This window comes from Pezoporus occidentalis, unplaced genomic scaffold (assembly GCF_034315485.1).
Source record: "Pezoporus occidentalis ecotype Australia unplaced genomic scaffold, CSIRO_AGI_Poc_V1 ctg18, whole genome shotgun sequence".
NCBI lineage: Eukaryota > Metazoa > Chordata > Aves > Psittaciformes > Psittacidae > Pezoporus > Pezoporus occidentalis.
This window is the reverse complement of record NW_026913640.1, coordinates 9,892,332-9,917,381: the sequence shown is the minus strand read 5'-3', so window position 1 is coordinate 9,917,381 and position 25,050 is coordinate 9,892,332. Positions and strand designations below refer to the sequence as shown.

General features: G+C 39.0%; 1 protein-coding gene across 1 annotated transcript in view; it reads left to right on the top strand.

Moving 5' to 3' along the window:
- DDX10 (DEAD-box helicase 10) overlaps window positions 1-25,050 on the top strand; it is a 174,742-nt gene that overhangs the window by 103,974 nt on the left and 45,718 nt on the right. The window contains exons 14-16 of the mRNA XM_062615306.1: window positions 1,499-1,612; window positions 3,824-3,985; window positions 18,981-19,037. Coding sequence (XP_062471290.1) covers window positions 1,499-1,612; window positions 3,824-3,985; window positions 18,981-19,037 — 333 coding nt within the window. The remainder of the gene's footprint in view (window positions 1-1,498; window positions 1,613-3,823; window positions 3,986-18,980; window positions 19,038-25,050) is intronic.

The following is a 25,050-nucleotide window of genomic DNA, read 5'->3' as shown; positions in this document are numbered from 1 at the left end:
TATAATAGATATGGTCATTACTTGATAACAGTGCAGTAGCTGTCACAAGCCATTTTTTCTGTCAGGAAGGCTGTAATTTTTCTCTTTTATAGTTCATATTTCAGTGCATTAGTGTGCTGACCATAATGACAGTGACTTTCTGAATTAATTTTTTTTGCTTCCTTTTATAGTGGATTTGGTATAGAACATGAAACTGATGAAAATTACCAAAATAAAAAGTGACAGAAAGCTCATTTTTATTTTTTTTTCCCTCTGGTTGCTTTGGCCACTTGCTATTATTTATCAGAAGTTTAGGCAGTTTAGTGACTGTTCTTCAGGCACTTTTTCCTGAGTAGTGGAGCTTTGTAGTCTTTGCAGGATGATGGATGATTTGTGGGTCTTCTGCTATGGATTCTCCATGTATTCCAGCAGAATACTTTCTGCAGTAGCAGAAGTATGGCTTCAAATGTTGTTTGTCTGTACTGTGCCCTGTTAGATGCCTGAACACATATGGCCTTTGTTCTTGCAAGGAGAGCTCTCAGAAGAAGAGCTGGAGGTTGTTAATCTCCATGTTCATTGGTTCCATGATGTTGCCACCAGATGAGTGGCTCTGTGAAACCTATGCAGGCTATCCGTAGATGTGATGATTTATTTTCCACTGCATTTTACAGAATTTACAAAAATGGTCTTCCCAGAACTGCAGTCCACCTCCAAAATGTGACAATACTCTGGGTAAATCCTCAGTCTTTGTCAAAAATGTTACCTCCTCACCTCTTCTTCATAACAGCAAGATTGAACACACAAATAATATTAACTTCAGTGTCAGTATGTTTTATACAGAGATGCTGTTTTGCTGATAATATTTGCTCCTCTGGTCAGTGTTGCTTTCTCAGGGGTAGCCAGCCTTTTGTTTCACTTCAGCTTTTTTCCTATGATGCTAATAGCTTTTGTGATTCTAAATGTTATTTAATAGTAAGTTTGGTAAACATCAATAACTGATGTTCTGTACCCTGATGGGACTGCAAGGGAGAAAAATTATGAAATAGGAAGGTTCATGCATGGCCATTTGTGCCTTTCATTGACACAGAAGTGACTCAGACTGGTGTGCTGTGGTGCCTGGGGACAATTTGATGACTATTGAGATGAAAGTAATATTTGATCAGTTGTAGCTAATGGCTCCAGTCAGTTCTACTGGATTTCTTGTCTGATAAGGCTTGCTAACAGCATAAGCTGGTGAATATAGTGTCTTTGTCCGAAAAAGGTTAGTGAGATATGAATGAGTCAGGTGTCCTGCTGCTGGCAGGATTTAAATTATGCTGAATTTTCATTAGAGTAAATGAGTTCTACATGATACAGTGTGATTAAACCACTTTTATAAAAGGTCTGTGAGCTAATTTTTACTTGAAATTACTCTTACTCATGTGTTTTAGGAATTACATTCTAATATAGCTAATTGCTTTTGACAACGTTTGAAGCACGTACTCTGTGAATAAAAAAAAACTCATTTTCTTTTATGCAGAATGTATCAAAAACAAAGCTGAAGAAAAAAACAACTAAAACCCAAGAAGCCAAAAAAATCTTGAAGAAGAAATTTAAAGTCAACACAAAAATAGTCTTTACTGAAGATGGAGAGGTAAGATCAATTCAAAGTAACTGTATTTTGGTGGGATATGATGCTGCATATTGTAAATACTTCCAAATTTATATTGAATTGTAGTTGAATTTAATTTGTAGTTTCTATAACGACAAAAATAGTTTTACTTTAGATCCATATAAAAATGATGCACTTCTAAAAAGTGTGTGGTTTCTGTAATTGGTTTAAGTTTTGCAAAACTGTTCAGCTTCCACTTAGAATGCAGTTCCACTGGGAAAAAGGAATGCTGAGCACTGACCTCTTTTCACCTTTGTGTATATAAGATACTTGTATGAGAGCTGTTAGGGGATATACAGAACCCTGACTCTTTTTTGCCCATTATCCTCAATTTCAGGAGAATGAAGAGCCTTTTTTTTTCCTTAGAGAAACGTAAACCAGTTTTCCTGTGGCTATTTGCCAAAGCTCCCCTATGTCTTGAGTTACTGTACTGCAATTAAAAGAAGCCCCTGGTTTTCTTTCCAGCATTCACTATTTCTAGATTAAAAGTTTTGTTAGGAAAGCTAAGGAAGTACCACATTTTCACCTACTGGTGCTGATGTAGTGCATTGAAATTTGCCAGTAATTTAATTCGATCTTTTAATAGCCTCTGGAAAAATGTATTGATTTTATACTGAAGGGAACTATAGTGGATGCTAGGCACTGTAAGGTTGCACTGTGGTGGTAATCTCACTAGCAAGTCTCCATGCTCTGTAAACTTTTCTAAGATTTGATTTCACTGCTTCAGATGCTGTGTGCGTTGATTTTCCACTTCCAGCATTAGGAAAAAAAAAAATAGTTTTTGGTTTTTTTTTTTTAAAACTCTAGATTAATTTCAGTAAGACATAAACTGAAAGAGAGGTCATCTTTGCAAGTATGTATTGCTTTTGTGACCAAATAAACTAAAGCATTTTATCTTGCAGGTGAAGGTAGCATAGGCATGTAATTAATGATATTAGAGAAAATCTGAAGGGTTTTAGAGGTTGCCCCATTGCCTGGGAATTATATCTTCAGATACTTTTAGACATTCAAAAGCTCTTGCTTTTATGCAGATGTTTTATTTGTGTGTGCAATGAAGCAGAGAGGAGCGAGGATGGAGGAAAAATAACTAGCACAAAGATTATAGTTAGAAAAGCAACACAATAGAGAAGGGGTGACTTAGTTAAGGAAACATAAAGTTTGCATCTATGGATGTTGTTCCTGCTTTTTTTCTGAGCTCTGTAAAACTGTGCTTTAAGTTTTACTGTTCTAGTCCACACACTTCTCTTTGATAAAATAAAACTCCTTTAGGAAAAACATCTTTCTGGAAAATACAAAAACACAAACTCCATTTTACAACAGGAAGTAGAAACAGTAGGTTGGCTTTATCAGTGTCTAGGTGAATAACACCCTGTGTGCATTCGAGAGTCCTAAAGATGTTTGGTTTTGTAATTGTATCTGAAAGACATTCTATATTTTCTGCCATATAGTTTCTTTTTAACAGTTACTACTCTACTAGTCCGTAAGCAAGAATGATTTTGCAATGAGTACCCCCAGATAATGTCTGCTCATACCATGAGGTATAAACTATTAGGTCACAAGATAGGTGGGGGTATTTTTTTGGTGAATATGTAACCTTTGCCTTTGCTCTAGAGCTTCAGGTATTTTAGGAAGGCTGGATGTGTTCAGCATGTCATCTGCAAATCAAACTTGAATCATCCTTGCTTTCCCCCAGAATGTTAACCTGCCATTGTGGGGTTTTTGTGTACTGTGTGATGAAGGCTTGTTTCATTTTTATCTCAGTTAATGTGTTGCAATATTGATTGTTTATGCAAAAACATACTGTTTAGATTTAGCAGTGTTTTGTTTTGTTCCATATATTCTGGAGAGTCATTTCTTAAAAGTAAGTATCATTTTTCTCCCAGAATGACTAGGAGGATTACAAATTACTTGTTCCGTTAGGCAAAGAGAGAAAAATACGGGAAGAAGTTCAAGTGAATCCATTAAACAGGAGTAGGGTGTAATGGAGATACTTTCTTCAAATACTGATTTTTGACTGAATGTGATGTTAAATAATGTGTCTGAGTTTGTATTGTGCCAAAGTGTTGTTTGTTTCCTTTCCAAATGATCTTTTTTAGTCTAGAAAAATAAGGTATTGGAATATTTAGGGCATCAAAACTTTGATATGGAAAGAATGTTTCTAACCATTATTTTTCTTGTTGGTGTGTAATTCAGTTAATGCAGCAGTGGCCACCTGTGCAAAAATCCAGTTTGGCGCAAGCAGATGAGGAAGATGATACCAGTGGTATCAACTTAGATAAAGCTAAAGAGATACTACGGGAAGAAGACAAATTTGACAAAGAAGAATATAGGAAGAAAGTAAAGGAAAAACATAGGGTAAGTTGATTTCTATTTCAGTTACGGAAGTGCAGAAATAGATAATGTGGTATGGCTTGCTCAGTGAAGAAAAGTACTTAAATATGTTTGTGAAACGAGTACAAGTGCATTTAAATTTTCAGGAATACAGTGCACTCAGGAAGACTGTTCTGACCTAAGTAGCTGGATAACACAAAGCCTTATGCAATACCAGTTGAGGGCAACATTGGAGCTTGATTTACATGTTTAAAAAATCTGCTAAGAGTTTAGTGGGAGCATAATTTTTTTTTTGAGCACTGTTCAGTGGAAGGGTATGTTTCACAAGAGGAAAGTGTTGTTTGGCATATGTGCTCTAACATGCTGAAGATGTTTAGGGGGAAGGGGAATTGAAAGAGTGTCTCTGAAATGTCTTCAGACTACCACTTGCTCAACATTCAGTATTACATTTCAGGTAGGCAGAAGTGCTAACTTTTTGCATCAGTGTTACTGGGGCTATTGGAATGTATTTCATGAGTTATTCAAATACTGTCATATAACTTTGGCTGTAATTTGAAAACTTCAGTATCTGCAGTCTGTTTTCTCTCTCTGTTATTTTTCATGGCTCAAAGGAGAGTTTTCTGCCCTTGTCATGTACCAGTCAAAAGGAACACAGCCAGGTGTCTTTGACTATAAGGATCGCTCTGTTAGTCATTGTGACAAGGGCTTGTGTTTCTCCGGATAATGGATGTGAGATCCCAGGACTACATGTTATTAAAGGCCTGCTTTGTACTCAAAGCTGCTAATTTTCAAAGCATTAAAGGTGGTTTTTATTGCTCTGCTCTGCAAATGCTGACTTTATCCAGTTTGACTTTATCTACTGATTGCTAGTGATTAGTGCTAGATGTTTTAATGTCTATGAAGGTTTGTATTTGAGCAAAATAATTTGGAGGGGATTTGTGAAAGCTTCAGGTTACATTTAGGCACTGGTGTATTCCAACTGAAGTCAAAGCATACTTCACACATTTAATTTGAAAGTCTACTATAGTCCTGGTACAGTCGTTTGGCATCTACAAAAAAAATCTCTCCTTTAGCAAAGTTTTGCATTTGAAAGTAGTTGCAAAGAAATGTTTTCTGTGTTACAGATGAAATCACAGACAATTTTACAGGAAGCAGTGCTATCAGATTTTAAGGATGCAGCTTAATAAACTAAGAAGGAGAGACTGATTTATGATTTTTGCAATCAATCTGCTAGTCACTATCAAAGTAAGACACTTTGAGTGATGCTGTTGTATGTTTGACATCAGACTTCAGTGACTAAATACTTTGTTACTTTGTCTGTTAACAGCTTCCTCATTATAATGCTGAGGAGAACAAATGACATTGATCAAATATTTGCCTGCATTAAAAAAAATTAAACTGTGGAGATACTATAAAAAGAGAATTCCTCTTTTCAAAAGTGAAGCAGGCAGAATGAACAGGACTGGCCATATCATCAGTACTGTGGGGGTTTTATTGTAATTATGGAAAGTGTCAAGTTTCTTCTAACCTAACTCACTGCATGAGTGTTTTTTGTGTTACACCTAATTATTATTTTTGATGAAATGAAATTAAAGACACGAATGGTAGTATGTCAAAAAGAAACGTATTAAAAAAAAAAAAAGACTTCTGACTGAGGTACTGTGAAATGTGTGTCTGGCTTTTTAGGGCTGCCTTCCTGCATTCAGTCATTGCATGCATGTTCAGATTTTTTACTCGTGGCTTAACAACTGGAGGTGAAAAATAGCTCATACGGTAAATTCTCTGTACATGGTGAAGTATTCAGTTTCCTGACTGTAATTTAGTTTTTGAGATGGTATTGCAAACAGTGTAGTAGCCTGATATTCAAACTTAGAGGAGATGAAACTTGAAAGATGCAGCAAGAAGGCGATAGGTGGGAGTTCAGGTTTTCCCTTGGTAGGACATCATTTGCCTCCCCATCATCTCACTAACCTTGTGGTTAAATACGTTTCTCCGCCCTCGCTTCAGAAGGCCTTCCAAGTTTGAGATACCAATTCACTTTAGCGATTAATTAATACAGGCTATATAAGGGAAGGCTGCCACACAGATTAAATATGTTTCTGTTACTCTGCCTTATTACTAAGTCATCCTTTATGTCTGTGATTCTTGACAGTCACCTGTTCCTGCTTAGGAAATAGCTGTGATTGGGCAAAATAGTTGAGCAAATATGTCAAGTCCTGGTCTTTTGCCTTACCCAAGCTGTGACAAGCATTACCTCCTTTCTCTTGGGTTGTATTAAGCTGAACTAGTGATCAGAAGATCCACTGTTCCAGTGACCCATGAAGAAGCTACATTGTTATGTGGGGCAGCTATTAATTTTTTTCCTTAACAGAAAATGTGTGATTAGTTAAATTCACACTGCAGGGAGAGAAGTTCTTTGGCATAGTTTAGAAATCCTAGATAAGTGTCACAGTTAATTTTAGCCATTTCAGCCATTATTTTCTCAGTAATATTTTTTGGGAATTTATTGCATTGTCAGTGGGAAGAGTTGTCAGTCCTTCATTAACAAAAGAATGCTAGGGGGAAATTTGAACTGGCTCACAGTAAAAAGGAACCATGTGGCCACTTTTGCAGTGACTTCCCAATGATGTTTAAAAATTCTCCCACCTCATAAGGTTTCCATTCCCAAAAGATAACATAATCACTCAGAAGCAGATACTTAGTTGATTTTGAACCTTTGCGTGGCATCTCAGTGATCTAAAGGAAGAACAACTGCCCAAGTCCATGTATTATAACTGTGCTGCAGAAACCTGATCAGGTGTCTAACTGTTATCTGACTTTGGTCTTAGAAGTTGGGTTTAGTGTCTAAGCTTGCCAGGCTGGTGGGTAACTTATTTCTCAGCATCATTTGGAAGTAGAGGTTGAAACTTAAAAGCAATTAAAGTGTGTTACCAACAAAGGATATGAAAGCAACAAAGAGGCTAGGAGACTTTCTTGAGTTATTTTCATAACTTCAGATTTTGTGCAAGTATGGATGCCTTCGTGTCCCTTCTTCTGTCATTGTAAGAGGAGCTTTTGATAGTCACGTACTTTGATACCGTCTTATACATCCCCTCACTGGCACTCAGCAATCCCTTTTATACAAAGTCTTAAATCCATCCCTTGTGACTGTCATTGCTTCTTTTAAAATCCTCCATACTTCACTCTCAGCTAAAATACATTATGGCTTAGCACGAGCTCTTGTCATCCGACCTTTCCTTTCTGCAATAGTGCTAATTATTTCATTCCCACCTTTTCTAATTTCATTCCCACAAGCAGACTGCTGTAGATTTTTGTCCCTTTGACATCTTTTGTAACAGCGTATGTGACAACTCCCTGTTTCTTGGTTTTCCACCTTGATTACTGAATTTTCCTGCAAGAATTCTAGCTTTTTGAAAAAGCCATGGTTAAATATTTTCTGTCTGCTCTTGCTTCAGATTTGTTCAAGATCTTTGCTTAACTTTTTCATTAACTTTCTTCTCTTTCTTCACTTCCAGAAAGTTCCAGTTGTGACTGTATCTTGATTTGTATTTCCTCCTCTAAATTTCTTTTCTTCCTACTGCAGCTGATACTGCTGGTTTGTATATTTGGCAGTTTTAATTTCTTTCTTTAGATCAATTGTTAATACTTGCTAAGTCTATTAAAGCTATTATGTAGGTAGGAGATCATTAGAGACAAATGCGTTTTTGTTCTCTATAACCAAATGTAGCAGTCTACTACATAGTTAGATGCATCAGTAATCAGAAAGTCCTCTGAAGCTGAATGTATGCTAATAACTGAAGTCTCCACATTGGCTTTAAAATTGTAACTTAGAATAACAAAATAATTTACCCAATGCTATGAGAGCATATGTTGTTTCATCTGGTTTTCTGTATCTTGCCCATGGATTCAGATTTTGATTTACATTGAGAGTCAATGTAGAAAAAGCAGTGGTTTTATAAAGCTTGTTATTTTCAGGGTCATCTTCCATTAAGAGTCCCTCTCATACATTTTTTTCAGTATAATCTTGAAGATTAAATTGGGGGGGGGGGGGGGGGGTGAGAAAGACTTTTTAAAATCAAAACCAGCACAAAATAGCTTTTTTTACTTGGTGAATATGGCCAACAGATATCATGGTAATTGAAGTCCCCCATGAGGACAAGGGCTTGTGAGCATGAGGCTACTCCTGTCTGCTTATGGGGGGGTTCATTCACACAGTCCTCCTGATCAGGTGACCTGTAGCAGACTCCCACAGTAATCTCCCCCATCGCAGTTCTCCCTTTGACCCTAACCCACATTAATGAAGTGCTTGAATTAGATGTGTGTTGCAGTGCCTTAGGGCTTGTGGAAACTTGCAAAGGAACTACACTATAATTAGGTTTCCTTCATGAGTCTCACAGTTTATTATCCTCTCCTTCCTCTGCAAATGGGGAATATTTGAAAATCAGGTGGACAAAAATAAATAAAAATCTGAGGTATAATTGTGATATAATTAATGCTTATTGAAGTTTTGGAGGCGAAGTAAATTTTAGCAGTTGAGCACAAGGGAAAGGGCAGTAACACTGATCAAGATGATGAAAAAAGAATTCTGCATTAATGGATATTTAATGACAGCCCAGCAAGAGGTATAGATGAGCTCTTTTGAAATGTGTAAAATGTTATGAACAACAATAAAGGGAGAAGTGAATAAAGTATTCAGAACATGTTTTCACACTCCATTTTTCAGGTGTTCAATTGAAAATGCACTGTTGTTAGGAGAAAAATAGTGGCAGAGAGGGATTCATCTTGCGTCTTAATAACCTCTCTTTCCATATTGCTAACCCAAGCTCAGAAAAATGCACAACGGTGCTGAAGGAAAGGTAAATAGGAGCCGTATGTCTTAGCTCCCTTTCCAGCAAGTAAGATACGCTGTGCACTTGGCACGATCAATGTAAGAAGATGGCTACAAGTACTTTTTCTAAAAAAAAAAAAAAGTATTTTATTTGGGTGTATTAGTACCAAGTACACATAGGTACACAAACTGAGCCTGTCTTCAAGGGCCTGTTCTGCAAGATGCAGCAGTTCCCTGTCTCCTTGGAAGGCGTTTAAACAACTGCGTTTAAGTTTTGAGAGGAAACTGAGGACATTTTGTGTCCCTTCTGCAGCTGAAATGGTACTGGTATGTGACACATGAAGTTCAGAGTTATGTGGTCTCTTAGATTTGCTTATGCTGTTACTAATGCAGTAGAAAATACAGAACCATTTTAGAAACAGTGTTGAAACTGAGGACCTCTGATTAGTTTGTCTCCTGTTCCCTAATTTGGTAGTAGGAAAGTGGATAGTTTTAATGAGGAGGATACACTGTAGTATTTCACCCTTTGTATACTTGCTCTCCCAGATGTTATTATTTAATTATGTATTTCCAAGGCTAAAAGAGGAAATTCTTTATACCATCTTTATGGAAAGACTTTTATAAAACAAGTAACTTGCAGTTTCAGGAAGAGCCCCAGTGAATTTATTCAGTAGCTTTCTGGTTAAAATTCATTCTTGAAAGTGAAAGATTGCAGTCTGGTAGAGGAAGCCAAGTCCCTTGGATTACAACTCTGGAGGTTTCTTCTGCAGGTCTGTTAGATAGAGGCTGCTGCTGCTGTTCCAGGCTACGGATCCAGCCTTAGCAAGGCTGCGCATGTATTGCACAGATGCATACACGATGCACGCATAGGTAGCCGCAGAGACTAGAGAGGCAGAAAAGATAAATGCAGGCAGCACTCACATAAGCATGAGCAGTATGGGCAGCACAAGCTTATTCCTTCTTGTTGGCTGATTGGGGTTGACATCTGCTAGCAGAACCGTGAACACGCTCACTCCCTTGATTCACAAGCGCTCTCGTATTCAGTGATCCCTTATATAATAGCATGGGCCCTAAATATGTCTGATACTCTTCTAACCTGCACCACAGGGCTCTTACACAGTCACTGGCCTTGACCTTGGGCTTTTCTAGCTGCTGGGCTTTCCACACAGTCTCACTCACAGTGCCTTTCAAAAATTTGTAAGTTTGCACTTTCCCCTGAGACTGATAAACACAGGTTGAAGGCAATGATCTGTCAGTGACTAAGGGGTGGTTACTGTCTGCCTTACTGCTCATTAGCGTTAGTGTTGTTTTTCCATTTTAAAAAGTTTTATTAACCCTGAAACCCTCCAGGTTATCTCCATTATTAAAGGACTTTGTGGCATAATCAAAGAGACTACAGGTTCAGTCCTACTTGATAATTCCTTTTCATACTTTGTCTCATCTTTGTCTTACTGTTAGCAGAATGTCCTTGCAAACCACATTGTTACATTCAGGGTATCCCTAGAGACACCACCCAGATAGATTTAAACATTGAGTTCAAAGGGGGTATTTTCTAACAATTTTTGCATCGGTCTATAGGAGGGAAGGTGGGAGAGTTTGACTTCATTAATTTATATTAATTCACATATAGTTCTTTAGAATCTGGAAAGGATGCTTCCTGTAAGGAACCAAAATGGGAGTGACAATACTAGGGATGGTATAACACTCATATCAAGTTTAGAGCTGATGCTCAAAAAGCATGAACATTACTGGTGGCATTTGAGTGAAGTATATCTAGCATGCTTAGAGAGGGTACTTTGAGAACCATCATGACCTTGTAATGACTTAAAATCTGTATGAATTGAATTGATCCAGTGAAAGATATACTTGATGTGGGAATTTAAAAAAAGAGACATAAGTTTACCTGTCAAGGAAGAATTCTCTTCCTTTGCATCCTGCAAGGTTAAAAGCAAACTCCGAGTTTATTTTTAAAAGCACTAATGGTGGTAATTTTAACTAGTAGGAGAAGAATGGTGTGAGCAAATCGGTTGTCATTTTTTATTTACAGTGGATTATTTTTCCTTTATGTAGCTTGTGCCACACTGCATTTGTTGGGGTTTACTTCCTGCTTTAATGGTAGCTTTTGTGTTCTCCAGCCTCTGCCACAATCCTCTTCCCATGCCTTGGCTGGGCAACCCCATGGTTGGCTAAGCCATGGCCCAGATGGGGAAGTTCTTGGGTGAGAATGCCCTGCGCCTGATCCTTTGTACCCTTTCCTGTTGCAACCCTGCTACAATGAGAGCAATAGGCTCTGTCTCACTCCCAGTTCTGCTTTTGCAAATGATTGCTGTTGATGACAAAGTAGTTAAGATTTAAATGTGTTTGGTTGGAGTTTTATAAAGTAATACTGAAAGTACTTGTACATACTGTAATAGAACACTGAATACTGTGTTAAAACTTATAAAAAATATTAAAATATATATATCCAATAAATAAAAATAGATTATAGACAGCCCAAACCATTCAGTATCAGTGAAGATAAATGCATCCATTAAAAATAGTATTTGTTTTTCAGTAGTATTTCAAGCTACACTTGAAATCAATCAATACATTAATTCTGAAGAGAGATTGCATCATATTTCAAGGGAAATAATCTGAAAGGGAAAAAAGATCTCTATGTAGCATTATGCTCTTTATTAAGTGAAGCACTTGAGTAGTCCTTCACTTTGAGGTGAAATTTGTCAGATTTCAGTGTAATTGTACAGTTGGTTTAATGTGGTGCTGGGTGAGGATGATAAAGTTCTCTCACATAAAGTGTGTGCCCGCGTAGGAGCAAACCATTAAGGGAAGAAGGCTGCTGAGAGGAGCGTTTAGCTAAAAGGCAAAGAAGAAAAGTATTAGAGATGTGTTAAATAAATCAGGAGAGTATTACTTTGTTAGAAAGCCTGTCTTAGCCCTTTCATAGCTATTGTGCAGAGGCAATGCTGCTGTTATGTTCCAAGTGCAGAGCTATTAAGATAAGGGGAATGAATACTGACAAGTGAGTTGACAAGCATCCCTTTTCAGTCTTAGAAGCAGCATCCATCCAGCCTCCCTCTGCTGCTGGGGGAGGCAAGGGCTTGCTCATTATTTGCTTTTCTTTCTTTTCAACAGCTGCATAGGCTACACTTAAAGCTTGAAGTGCCCTTGAATGTTTTCTAAGAGTTTTCCAGCAAAATTAGAGTTCTTGGCCTCATCTTGTTGATGTGAAAAATAAGAAAATGAAATAACTGAGAGTAGGTTGTTTGTGTACACCCTAATCAGATGAATGCCAGGAAAGCACAGCTGTGGGTGGAGGCTGAAGTAGCTCAGGCTTAACTTCAGCTAAGGTGGAGTTGTAGCCTTAGTGTTGTAAGGGAACTTCTGTGCCAGGCTGCTTCTCCTGGCAGAGGATGTAATGGAGGAGGTAATGGCTCAGCTGCCCAAAATGCTGACCTCTACATGTCATGGCTTTTTGAAGCAACCAAGCAGCTTCTCCTGGGAGCTGCAGCCTTTGCTTGCTGAGGACTTGGGTGCTGCTGGGTACTTCAATCTGTTTAAGTGCAGATAGTTGCAGGGTTTTCTTTCTCTCTTGGATCTGGTGTATGAGAGCTGGGTGTTTCCTTAAGAGTGGCTGCATTAAGATAGCTCAAGAGTCTATGGCATGTCTAGATTATAAATTCTTGCTATTACATGGAAAGCAGCCACAGGATTAGATGAAGTGCATCATCATCGGCCTCTCCCCTCTCATTTTCTCTAGAAAATACTAGCATGTTTTGCAGTGCAACTTCTGTTGACTTTGTCATTAAGACTTTGGCTTGCAGCTTTAAATGTTACTTTTAAACACTATTAACTAACTTAATTACTGATGTAATTCTGTTAAACTATATTTTGTATTGATTTAGGGTTGCTTTTTTTCCAGCTGCCTCTAAGACTTTTTCCAATGCTTGTTCAATGCTAAGATTGCAGCTGCGGTGTCTTTCACATGCCTTTAATGCCACACTTTTCCTATGTTGTCTTAAATAAGTCATACTACACCTTTGTGTTTTAGTTTCCCTACTTGTAAACATCAGCTCTACTGATGGGGTTTACATCATTATGTTAATATAGTTTGTTGCTTGAAGAGATTATTTAAAAGATTTCTAAACCCAGATGCTAAGAGAGTAAAACAAAACAAACATAAAATAATAAAAAAGCTTTTGCTTTTTTCCCCTGAAGTTATTAAGATTTGTTTATTTAATAGTAACCAGTTTTGAACTTAATTTCCAGTTTGGTTTTGGTTTGGGCTTTGTGTTTTTTTTTTTTTAATAATATTAAAAGAAATGCTAATAAGTTGATTCAGTTTTATCTTTCAGTTGGGAATGTTGATTTATTCTGGTAGTTGGAGCATTGCTTGCATGTAGATGATTTGCTAATCTCTGTAACAAGACAAATATTAAACTGCATGGCATAAGCCAGGTTGGATGGAGCTTTGAGCAACCTGGTCTAGTGGAAGGTGTCTCTGACCATGGCAGAAGGGTTAGAACTATATAATCTTTAAGGCCCCTTCCAAACCAAACCATGCTAGGATTCTGTGATTCTATGATAACAGTAATAAAATGTAGCAATGGCAAAAAAGTGATTGCTAAAAGAGAATTTTCTATATATTCAGTCCTGCTCCATTCTGTTTATTTTTAAGTAATTAATAAATAGTTCTCATTAATCCTGGTTTTCATTCCATCCATCTGTGCAGAGAATAAACCACCACAAAAAAAGGGCACAGTTTGATTCTGCGTTGGCTCATGGGTGTGTTGATTGTATAGATGAAAGTTATTAATCTTGCTTTATGGGCTGGTGCCATATTTATTAGGATCATAGAATTACAGAATAGTAAGAGTTGGAAAGGACCTTGAGATCATCTAGTTCCACCCCCCTTGCCATGAGCAGGGACACCTCACACTAAACCATCTCACCCAAGGCTTCGTCCAACCTGGCCTTGAACACCGCCAGGTATGGAGCATTCACAACTTCCCTGGGCAACCCATTCCAGTGCCTCACCACCCTAACAGGAAAGAATTTCTTCCTTATATCCAATCTAAACTTCCCCTGTTTAAGTTTTCACCCGTTACCCCTTGTCCTGTCGCTACAGACCCTAATGAAGAGTCCCTGCCCAGCATCCCTATAGGCCCCCTGCAGATACTGGAAGGCTGCTATGAGGTCTCCACGCAGCCTTCTCTTCTCCAGGCTGAACAGCCCCAACTTCCTCAGCCTATCTTCATACAGGAGGTGCTCCAGTCCCCTGATCATCCTCATGGCCCTCCTCTGGACTTGTTCCAACAGTTCCACGTCCTTTTTATGTTGAGGACACCAGAACTGAACACAGTACTCGAGGTGAGGTCTCACAAGAGCAGAGTAAAGGGGCAGGATCACCTCCTTTGACCTGCTGGTCACGCTCCTTTTGATGCAGCCCAGGATACGGTTGGCTTTCTGGGCTGCAAGCACACACTGCCTAATCATGTTCATTTTCTCATCAACTAACACCTCAAGTCCTTCTCCACAGGGCTGCTCTGAATCTAATCTTTGCCCAACCTGTAACTGTGCCTTGGATTGCTCCCACTCGGGTGTAGGATCTTTCACTTGGCATGGTTAAACTTCATGAGGTTGGCATCAGCGCACCTCACAAGCGTGTCAAGGTCCTTCTGGATGGCATTCCTTCCCTCCAGGGTATCAACCGAACCACACAGCTTGGTGTCATCGGCAAACTTGCTGAGGACACACTCAATCCCACTGTCCGTGTCAGCGATGAAGATGTTAAATAAGACCAGACCCAACACCAATCCCTGAGGGACACCACTCGTTACTGGTCTCCAGCTGGACATTGAGCCATTGGCCACAACTCTTTGTGTGCAGCCATCCAGCCAGTTCTTTATCCACTGTAGTGGTCCACCTGTCAAATTTATGCCTCTTCAATTTAGAGACAAGGATGTTGTGTGGGACAATGTCGAATGCTTTGCACAAGTCCAGGTAGATGACATCAACTGCTCTACCCCTGTCTGACTGGGTATGTTGGGATGGAATGATGCTCTCCTCCCCCCACACATCTAGTTTAAAGCATCCTTGACCAGTCTGGCAAGCCTCCTACCAAAACTGCCCTTACCGTGTCAGACCAGCTCCACCAACCTCCAGTAGTCCTGGCCTCCTAAATTGAGTCCCATGTTCTAGATACCCAAACCCCTGACTATGGCACCACTGTTCTAACCAGGTTATTAACCTGGCAAATCCGCTTAGCCTTTTTAAGGTCTTCCTCTTTATCCTGTAGAATTGATGAAAAGACAGTTGGAGCTCCAGAGCCCCTAACCAACTCTCCCAGGGCTCTGTAGTCCTTCCTTATGTCCTCTGGGCTATTGCTGTCTGTATCACTAGCACCCACATGGATCAGTAGAAGCGGGTAATAGTCAGTGGGACTTACTAGGCCAGGCAGCCTCTCTGCAACATCCCTGATCCAAGCCCCTGGTAGGCAACACACCTCCCTTGAGACCGGGTCAGGCCGACAGATGGGTGCCTCTGTCCCTTTCAAAGCAGAGTCCCCTACTACCACGAGCAGCTAATTTTTCCTGCAGCGCCAGTAGAGATCTTTACCAGTGCATCAGCTGGCTGTTCATGGTGCGAGTCTGTTTCCTCCTTAGCCCCCTGCAGGACAGCAAAGCGGTTCTGGATGGGGACAACAGATTTAGGAGGAAGCCCCTTGCTTTTAATTGTCCTCTTCCTTCTTTTTTTGTGGTTTATTTTTGTTACTGTTTCCCAGCTTCCTGGGCAAAAGAGTGATTTTTTTTTTTTTTTTTTTTTTTCTAAACCTCAGCCACCTCTATGGTCTGTTGTGTGGTAGACCATTACCTCAGCTCTTAAATAGAATGTGTTGGTGGCTGCAGATTACGGCATCAGTATGTAAAAAGATCAATTATTAAAAATGCAGCATTAAAATCTTTGATCAAAACCTGTGGGAGCTTTTGAGCATTTAAATAAAAAGACTTCAGATGACTCAGTTGAACATGAAATTTTTAGAGGAAGTGGGTTTGCCCAGTACAGGAGCACATTACAAACTAGAGTGGGTTCAGCTGAGGTCACTGAGATGGTGGTCCTGTGAGGAGAGACTGGGGGAGCCGGGTTTGTTCAACCTGGAGCAGACACAGCTTTGGGGGCTCCTGGCAGCCTACCCCAGTACCTACAGAGGCATCATGGAGGGGACAGAGATGGACCTGGTCTTTTCATGGGAGTGCAGAGCAAGAGGGTAAGAGATGGTGGTGAGAAGTTAAAACGAGATTCAGCATGGATGCAAGGGAAACTTTTTCTGTGTGAGAACAGTCAGGCGGTGGCACAGGTCACTCAGAGATGTGCAGTCTCCAGCTGTGGGATTTTGACTCAGCTGGATGAAGCTCTGTGCAGCTTGGCCTGACCTCAGAGCTGACCCTGCTGTGAGCAGGAGGTCAGACCAGAGACCCTTTGATGTTCCTCCCAGTCAGGATGACCCTGTGACTCTGTGAATGCCAAGTGTTGGTTGAAGCGTGTTACCTGTGCTCTTGAAGACAGACATGTAGTGTGAAACACAGTAGAAGGAGGGCTGATTTTGACTTTGGTTTCTGAAAGGCACTCCTAACTTCTTCTTGGTGCCCATGTAGCATCCTATGCAAAACCTGCTTTTGTTTTTCATTGACGAGGTACCAAATCATGTCTTTCCCCCTCAAAAAACCCCGCCCAACCAAACAAACCTCATTAAAAAAAACCAACCAAAAAACCCCAACAACAAAAAAACCCAAAAGTCTTGACAGCATCTCCTTTGATTGCTGCTTGCTTGTTTTTCTTTTGTATTCCTGATTTCAGTCTCTGCATCTATTAACTTTATAATCTTTTTGTGTCTTTACTGTTCTTTAGAGACTTACGTGTATTATGCTGTCTGGTTTACTACTCTTATATGGCATTATGTCAATCTCCTGCTTTCATGGCTGTCTTTTGAGTGCTCTGTTTTAAATCCCTTTTGCAGGAGGTTTGACTGCTGCTGAATAGGCTTTAGCCTGTGGCTCTAGTTAAGTCTTTTCATATTCTGTAGAATTCTTCTATCTAAAATTTTCTGGCCTATCCAATTTAAAATCTGCTTCATTCTGCTTTGTAATATCTGGTGTGTTACATTCTAGCTCTGTTCTCTTTTACTTTTTTGGTAGCAAAGTTTGAAAAGGATCACAGATATAGCAGAAGAATCATAGAATCATAGAATAGTTAGGGTTGGAAAGGAATGAGAAAAGTGGTGACCCAAGAGAGTGAAGAACACACACTAAAAGATTTAAAAACAGAGTGGGTGGAAGCAAAAAACTGAAGTGAAATCGTTAGAAAAGCATTAAGTAAAAATGATCAGAAATGAATACAAATTTAACTTGGAAGAGAAGGAATCATAAGATCGATGACCGTGTTATGACTGTGAGGTCATGATGCTTAGGTCAAGCTTGTTGGAGAGCAGTGGCTGTGTCTGGTAGCTTCTTGTCCATATGATGCCCTTGTGGCCTTAAATGTAATCACTTTTTTCTTTTTTAATTGTTTTTTCTTAATTAAACCTGAAATAAGACAGCTGTGTTTTATCTGTCTACAGTGATGGGGTTTTTGTTTGGTTTCATAGCATGTGTTGAAGGCCCAGGCATGTAGCTCTTAGTGTATGAGGTGTTTGTACCAGACAGCTTTGCATACAGCATTGGATAAATGTATGAAGCAGAGAGGCACAAATGTTGTGCAGTTCTGTCCCTGTTGTTTGTGTAGGTGGGTGAACTCTGTTTAGTTTTGATTTGGGGAAGACATTAACTTGCTCAGAGTTTGAAAGTAAGCTAACACTTCTGTAGTTTGGGTAATTGGGAGAATGGAAAATGGCACATGCCAGACAAATGGCTCAAACAAAACTGGATTTAGACACCAATTTAGAGAATCTTGGCAGTTGTGTTCTTCTCCCAGGTCTGCACTCAAACATACTGCTTTTCCAGACAACTTTGTGTGGTACCTACCAGTATGCTTTGGTAGCATCACTGTTGTGATACAGCACCAGGACTGTCCAGCTGGAAATTTAGCTTTCTCATTACTCCCACGAGTGAGATGAAATATGTCTGGTGCTTCAGCCTTCTCTGTGCTGAGATGTTGCCCCTGGACTGATGTCAAAGTAGCATCTCCTTTAATGTGGACTTGGTTCTAAATGTGCTGATGCTAAAAATGGCCTATTCCAGAAACATTTTTATGCTATCATAAAAATTTTTCAATACCAGTGTCTTCAGCATCACTAAGGCAAAAGGAGGTAGCACTGTGCTTTTTATAAGGGGCCTCACGTCATGTGCCCTTGCCTCATGCATCCTTACCTCATTAAATGGGTAATTTAAGGATGTTCAATTGCAGGGATTATCTCTCTTTATTAGAGATAATCCTTCAGTTGGTTTAAAAATAAATTAATCCCAGTAAGAGCAACAACCACAAAAGCAGCAATAGATGTCAATTGAATTAAATACCTTGGCTTCTTTTGTATGCTCAGAGTTCTGGCAGGCAGCTTTGAATGAATTTTATCATTCTGTTTTGCTCATTTTCCTATAGCAGAATTAGTTTGGTGGAGGGAATTTAATGTTATGGTTTCTGAATCAATGCATTCACTAAGCAAATGCTATTGTAAAGTGTTTGTTAATAAAGGAGATACAAAAGCTAGCCAGAATATGTTTCAGCTTTCACTCCCCACTTGTTTTAGCAATTCTGAATTTAGGAAAATTATCATTTTAGTTTGTTAAATGATTTAGATTTCTTATTAAGCCACTGAGAAATAAAAGAAGTTGGATCTCTTGGTGCCATTTTAACTACTTTGGTTTAGAGACAAATACAGACTTTGTCAAAATACTTAGCTGTGTAATTCATTTAAGAGTAGCAAGTCTCAGTAAAGATAAAATGTGAGTTTGAATAATACTTGTAGTTTTATATCCTTTAAGAGCAAGAAGAGGAAGTAATAATCAGATCTTTTTATTTTTCATTTTTCATCAGTAACGTGTAGGATGAATACCACTAGTATAGCATTTGTGAATTAAAAATATCCAGATGGTTCAACTTTAATCTTAAACTATTAAAAGAAAAACAAACAAACAAGAAACCCCCAGCAAAAAACAACTCAGGAGCTTGCTTTAAAACTGTGCATCTTGTTTGTTTTAGGAGAAAAGGCTAAAAGAAAAAGCAGCAAGGAGGGAAGCCAGGAATAACAACGCACAGGTAAGGATTTTTGTTGTTTTGATCGAACTACTGGTTGTGGCTTTGAAACTGTTTAATTATTTCATTCCTGGATTAATAAGCAGTGTTGTGATTAGTGACTCTTTAAAGGTGTTTTCTGTTTGCTTGCCATTTCATACTCCCTTGTTCTCATGTGGTTACAATGTCTTCTGTGGAAGTATGCTGAGAAAGCATGAATGTGTGTGTTTGGATAAATATATAGAATGGATGGAAGTCTTTTGGAATTGCAGCCTCTTTAATCTGTGTATAAAGTGAGTCACAATTTCAGCTGCAGTGCTGATGCCATTTTTCTTTCTCTGAGTGCCTGGACATGTTGGCAACGTTTTTTGGGGGTGTGGAGTGTCAAATCTCATTTAAACCTGTTTCTGCTGAACTTTTTCTTTAAACAGCAATTATTTACATTGAAGTCTGTTCCTTCTCCTTGTTAGACCCACTAATAAAACCTTTCCTATCCTTTTCTTTAAATGTAACTAATTTTCTGAAGGCTGTTCTAGATTTTTGCATTGTTTGTGATAAACTGCAATTTCATTCAGCTGCAGTGTTATTTTCAGAATATGGACATAGTAACGTGTGTCCTTTCTCATGCTGCATCTCCTTACATTACACATGAATAGTTACAGTTTGTTCCTGGCACTTAGGAGATAATCTTACTCCCTTTAGAAGATCAGTAATGATCTTTGTGCAATTCTTGCAAGCTGGCCTTGTGCGGGCTGGCTTAAGTATAGGAAGATGCTTCCTTCTGTAGTTCTGAAGTGGAATGTAATTACAGTTGAAGATGAAAAGCCTAGTTAGTATTAAGTACAATTGTATCTTCAGGGATGGCAAGCTGTGAGAGCTGTTGGCATCGTGACTCCCCAGTCAAGCAATAGAAATTTTCTACATGTAATTGAATGTATAGAGATGCATCCTTTTTAATTTATTGGGCAAGCATTTTAGGAAAATTATGGAATGAATGATTAACAAACAATATAGGGAGAAAACATGGATCAAATCAGGCTGTATTGCATTTGTAAATGCTGCTTGTTAATTTTAAGGAATAAAAAAAAAAAACCCAACCCAATGTTATGTTATTCAGCAGCTGGAGAAATAAACCCATTCATTTCAAAAGGATGTACTTGCTGATGAACTCCTATTCTATTGTGTGACAGGCAAATGGATCTTTCTGTCCTACTGGAAAATTAATGGAGTTGATGTCTATTGAGGATTGATCTGTCCATGTGAGGGGTGTGTGTCCATAGGTTAAATGGAGAGCCTCGACCCCAAAACTGCATAAGATAAAACCACAATTTGATACACTTCTGCCCCTCTTCTGTGCACCATTTGCACTTGGAAAGCTGATTTACTAGTCCTGACTTAGTGTGAGGTTGGCATATGCTTTCTGTGAGAGTACTGACTGTGCAAACATGCTACTACTTTGACTTAATTTTATTGCTGCAGTGCTTAGCTCACTCTCTGCAAGAAGGTGCAAGCCTCAGGAGCTGACATGCCTCCTCAATGAAAGCTGTTGGGCTCTTTCTGTTATTTAGAGGCTTTTTTTTAGAGCTGTGTGCAGCGAGTCCTGGGGTTCATTTCAGGGAAAATGCTTCCACTGGGAAAGGCTGCCAGCTTGGAACCAGGCCGTTCATGTCTGGAAGTGGAAGGGAGCAGTAGACAGTAGATAAAGGTGGCAGTTTCCATCTGCTAGGTGTCTGAGGAATTAATTAAGAATACCTCCCTGCTTCACAGAATCTCGGAGATGAAGCCACAGTAGCTGAAGCTCTCCGTAGTCCTTGTGGGATATGACTGAAGCAGCTCCTAGGAGACATGCAGGGAGGTAAAAATAAGGAGGAAACGGTGAAACACAGAAACCATTGAAACCAACTAGTTTAGGAAATATATGCTTCCTAAATCAAGAGTTCAAAAATGTTTGCATTCTCACTAGTGCTTTCAGAATATGGCTTGTGACCCACTTACTCTGCCATGCCCAACTCCTTTGGCAATTAATAGCTTTTTCTCTTAAGAGAATTAAGGAGAACCAAAACAGCAGAAAAGGTATTTTTAGCTATCTTAACACAGTTTAGCAGCTGGAGGAAAAGGCTAGATCAACAGTTATGAGCAGCCAGCTACTGCAAAGCAGCTGTGGTCATAATTTTTATTCCACGTCTACCCGTTGTTTGTTTTATTAGCTGTGTCTCTCTTGCGTTTTAAGCTCCTTAGGTTACAGAGTATTACTTATTATCTTTCAGCCCACCAGGTCTGACATGACCAAAATGGCAATTTACCACTCTAAATATTAAGTGATAATTATTACTTTCGGATCTCTGCTTTTGTATAATTTAGTATAATTATTTAGTTGTCCTACTGCTGGTTGTGCTCTCTTGCTGACTGGACAAAGCCTGGCATGTTATTCTCAATGTATGCTGGTTTTCTACAAAATGAAAAGGAAATTTATTTGGAATGAAAACTTTATGGTTTACAGTTATTTATTTTCACCCTTTAAGACATATGCTTGTGGGATTTAATCTCAGTCTTAATTTAATTTTACATTCTTGGATTGCAGAACTCTTAGTTTTAGGATTTTCAGTCGTGTACACATTCATCCCTTCCCTGTGCTGGGAATTGTGACTTCCTGACATTTTTCAGTTACTCTACATATAATTTTTTAACTCATGGCCTACCCTTTTTAGTAACAGCTTTTCTTCAGTTTTGGGAAGGAAGAGGAATATCTCCATTTTAAGTGGGTTTTATTTTGTTTGGTTTGTGGGTGGTTTTTTTTTTTTCAGTTTTAATGCCTTGCACAATGGCAGATTTTTGTCTCTATGCCAACAAAATGGAAAGAGCCTCCTGCTTTTTCTTCTGGAGCAATTGCTCACAGGAGCAATTGCAGAGAAGGTTTTGCTCAGCCTTCGCAGCAGGGCAGGCTTACTGCAGCTGGAATTGAACAACCAGATTCTGGCATGCTCTGCTGAATGTGCTTGAGCAGGGGATTAGATGAGTAGGTAGCTGCAGTGTTATTGACTCCACCTTGGATAAATTCCCATGCAATAAGTACACTGAGTAAAAAGTGAAGGCTCATAAAGGATACTTCAGAGAAAGCATTTATTGGAATTTATGATCATTAATTAAATTTGAGTGCAAAAAGCTGTGAAAAAAGATAAAATTTTTTTCTTGCATTCCTGTTGCAGAATTGAAAGCTTAGGTTTTGGGGGATATTTTTGCCATCAGATATGTAATAGTCTCCCAGTTCAGGAGAATGTGATGAGATACTTACAAATGCAGTGTTTTAAGATGACAAAAGCATGTATTTTTTCCTCACTCAGTACTGCTGAAATTGCAGTCCTCAAGCCCTCAAATGAATTTTGGTATTGTTTACCTGAAGATGTTCTAGAGAAAATTGGGCACCCGTGTTGTCTTTTGACCAAGAAATAAGGCTTAGTGCAGAAGCAGCAGCAATATAGACGGCTGCGCTGAAGCAGTATCTTGGGGGGTTTACTTGGTGAAGACAGCCCCTGTCCTCAAGCAGGACATCCCTGTGCCATGCACGGCTCTGCTCTTGACTTTGCTCTTTTACTTCTACTAATCTACACATACTGATTTCTTAGTATACATAAAAGACTTATTCTCAGTTTCAACCAGCATTTAAAGGTCATTGCTGTGCACACAACTGTTAGCTGCAATGAAGCTGAACAAGATTGTATTTCTCTTTATTTCTCTTTAGTGAGTTTAGTGTTTTGCTATTCTGGTGCCTTAGAGCAGTATCAATGTGTTAAGAATTATGAAGTGAGGAAGGTTTTGGTTTCTTTTAAAGAAAATTATTTTAGTAGTAAAGGCATTTTCCAGGAGCAGCTGACAAGATCTGTGAGTCAGGGTGGGAATCAGAGCAGGAGTCAGAAGGTGAGGTTTCCTGCCCCAGCACTGACATGCTTTGTGATCCTCAGCTATCAGCTCCCAATATCATACATGAAACAATAACTAGCCTCTAAAAGAACACAGTATGTACTCTAATTAGTTCAGAAAGCATCTTTAAGTAGTGCCAGGAGGTAAAACTTGCTCAATTGTGAAAGTTTGAGGCATCAATTCAGCCATAGGCAATCCTTTAGCAGTTCCAACATGCTGGCATGTGAAGCAAAACAGAAAAACCTGAGAAAGGGCTGACTGGCAGACCAGAGGCTGCTTATCCAAGGTCCTTAAAAAAAATGTAGCTTGCTGAAACGCTAAGGAAATCCAGCTTGAACACGTACTCCTTAGTGAGACGGTTTTCTGGTTTTAGAAAAGAATGAAGAGGACAAGTCATTGGAATAAAGTTGAGGATGGGGATTCTTATCAGGCAAGAAAACTGACCTCTTCTGAGAGAGATCCAAGTGCTCAGTTGTCAGGGGCACTTTTTCATAGGAATGAATTCTTGCTGAATAATTGTAGGGCATTAAAGGATCAACAGCAGGATAATAAGTATGCTTTGAATTTTGTCATGTCCTCTCTTTCTCCCCTGCTCTCTGCCCAACGTATTTTGGCATTCCTAGAGGAATTAGTACTTGTGTATGACATTTTACATATTTTTTAAAATATATTCACGATATCCTTAATATACATATAATTGAAGATATTCACAAAGTCATAATGAACTTAGGAATCTTTGAATTCTGTTATGGAGTTATGTGAGCACATCTACAAAATACACCTGAGCAAGCAGGAGGCACGTGCTTAAAGATATGACAGATTCAGAATGTATAGTCCTCAATATTGCATTCTGTTTTCTGCACCTTGTGCCATGCTCTATTGAGATTTTAATCAGAAAAAAAACCTGCTTAAACCCACAATTTTCTTTTATCTCCAGTATCCTCTGTGGGATTTGAGATACACTTGCTGAACATAGCTCAAGGAATCTTAGCGTCAAAATTCAAACAATAAAGGGGTAGCATCAGGTCTCTTGGGTGGCTATTGCTAGTAATCCACTGGGAGAAATATAATCTTTAAAATATGATCAAAAATTTTGCATCCACTCTGTATTGTTGCTGTACTTACTGCAACTGACTCGCATTACCCATCAGGGCTCATTCTGCCTTGAATTTCCCTTCCCTTGAGGCCTAGCCCATGACCTGGTGTTTAGGGTGTAGGCTCCAGGTTCAATGTGGATGTGAACAGTAATTTCAGTGAAAGGGGTTTATAGGAGTAAGGGAGGAATTTGGTCTGTGCCTCCTGTGAATGCAAGTTCTCAAATCCCTTTGATAAGTTTATCTCTGACTGTTCTTGGGAAAGTCTCCTGGGATGCCCTGCATACTGATTGTTAATGGTGCAGGTACTTTGGTTCTGGATCACCTCTCATGACTTTGTCATTGATGGTGTTGAGGAGCATTTGCTTTAGCTCTGTGCAGTTTCTGGAGCTGGAGCAGGGTTTCATGGCTAAATCCTTCTACCAGAAGGTAGATCTGGAGCATGTTCATAAAGACCTAAGGAGGGGGTTATGTTGTCCTGATACAGCCTCAGGACAGGCTACACCTGTTTGATGGTTGCAAAGCACTTAAACTTGCTCTTCATCAGTAATTAGTGTCGGTTCTGCAAGCCACAAAGAACAGGAAGAAAATGAAGCAGTGATACTTCTGTTCAGCTACGAAGTCCTCCGGTATCTTGTGTAAGGAGCTTACAACTGAAGTTATCATGTGAATTGGGTCCCTTCTTACTTGAAACAATTTAATTAACCTTAGTTTAGGAGTACCTCTGGTCTGTTATCTTGTGTTCTGTATGCATACCCCAAAACTGTAAGTACCTTTATTTCTTCATTGCAAGTTTGCGTTTGTTTTGTTTTGAATTTCCTTGAGAAGCTCTGTGGATAAACAGAGTAATTTGGAATGTCAGCATTTTAATTTACTAATTTAGTAATTTCAAACAGGCTTCTTATGGCAGAATCATGATTTCAAGTTCAAGTTGCTAAATGGAAAATAAATTGCTGATTCTGAACTACTTGTATTCTGAAATATTTTTAAAATCGATCTGTCTTACAATATTTAATTTAATATCT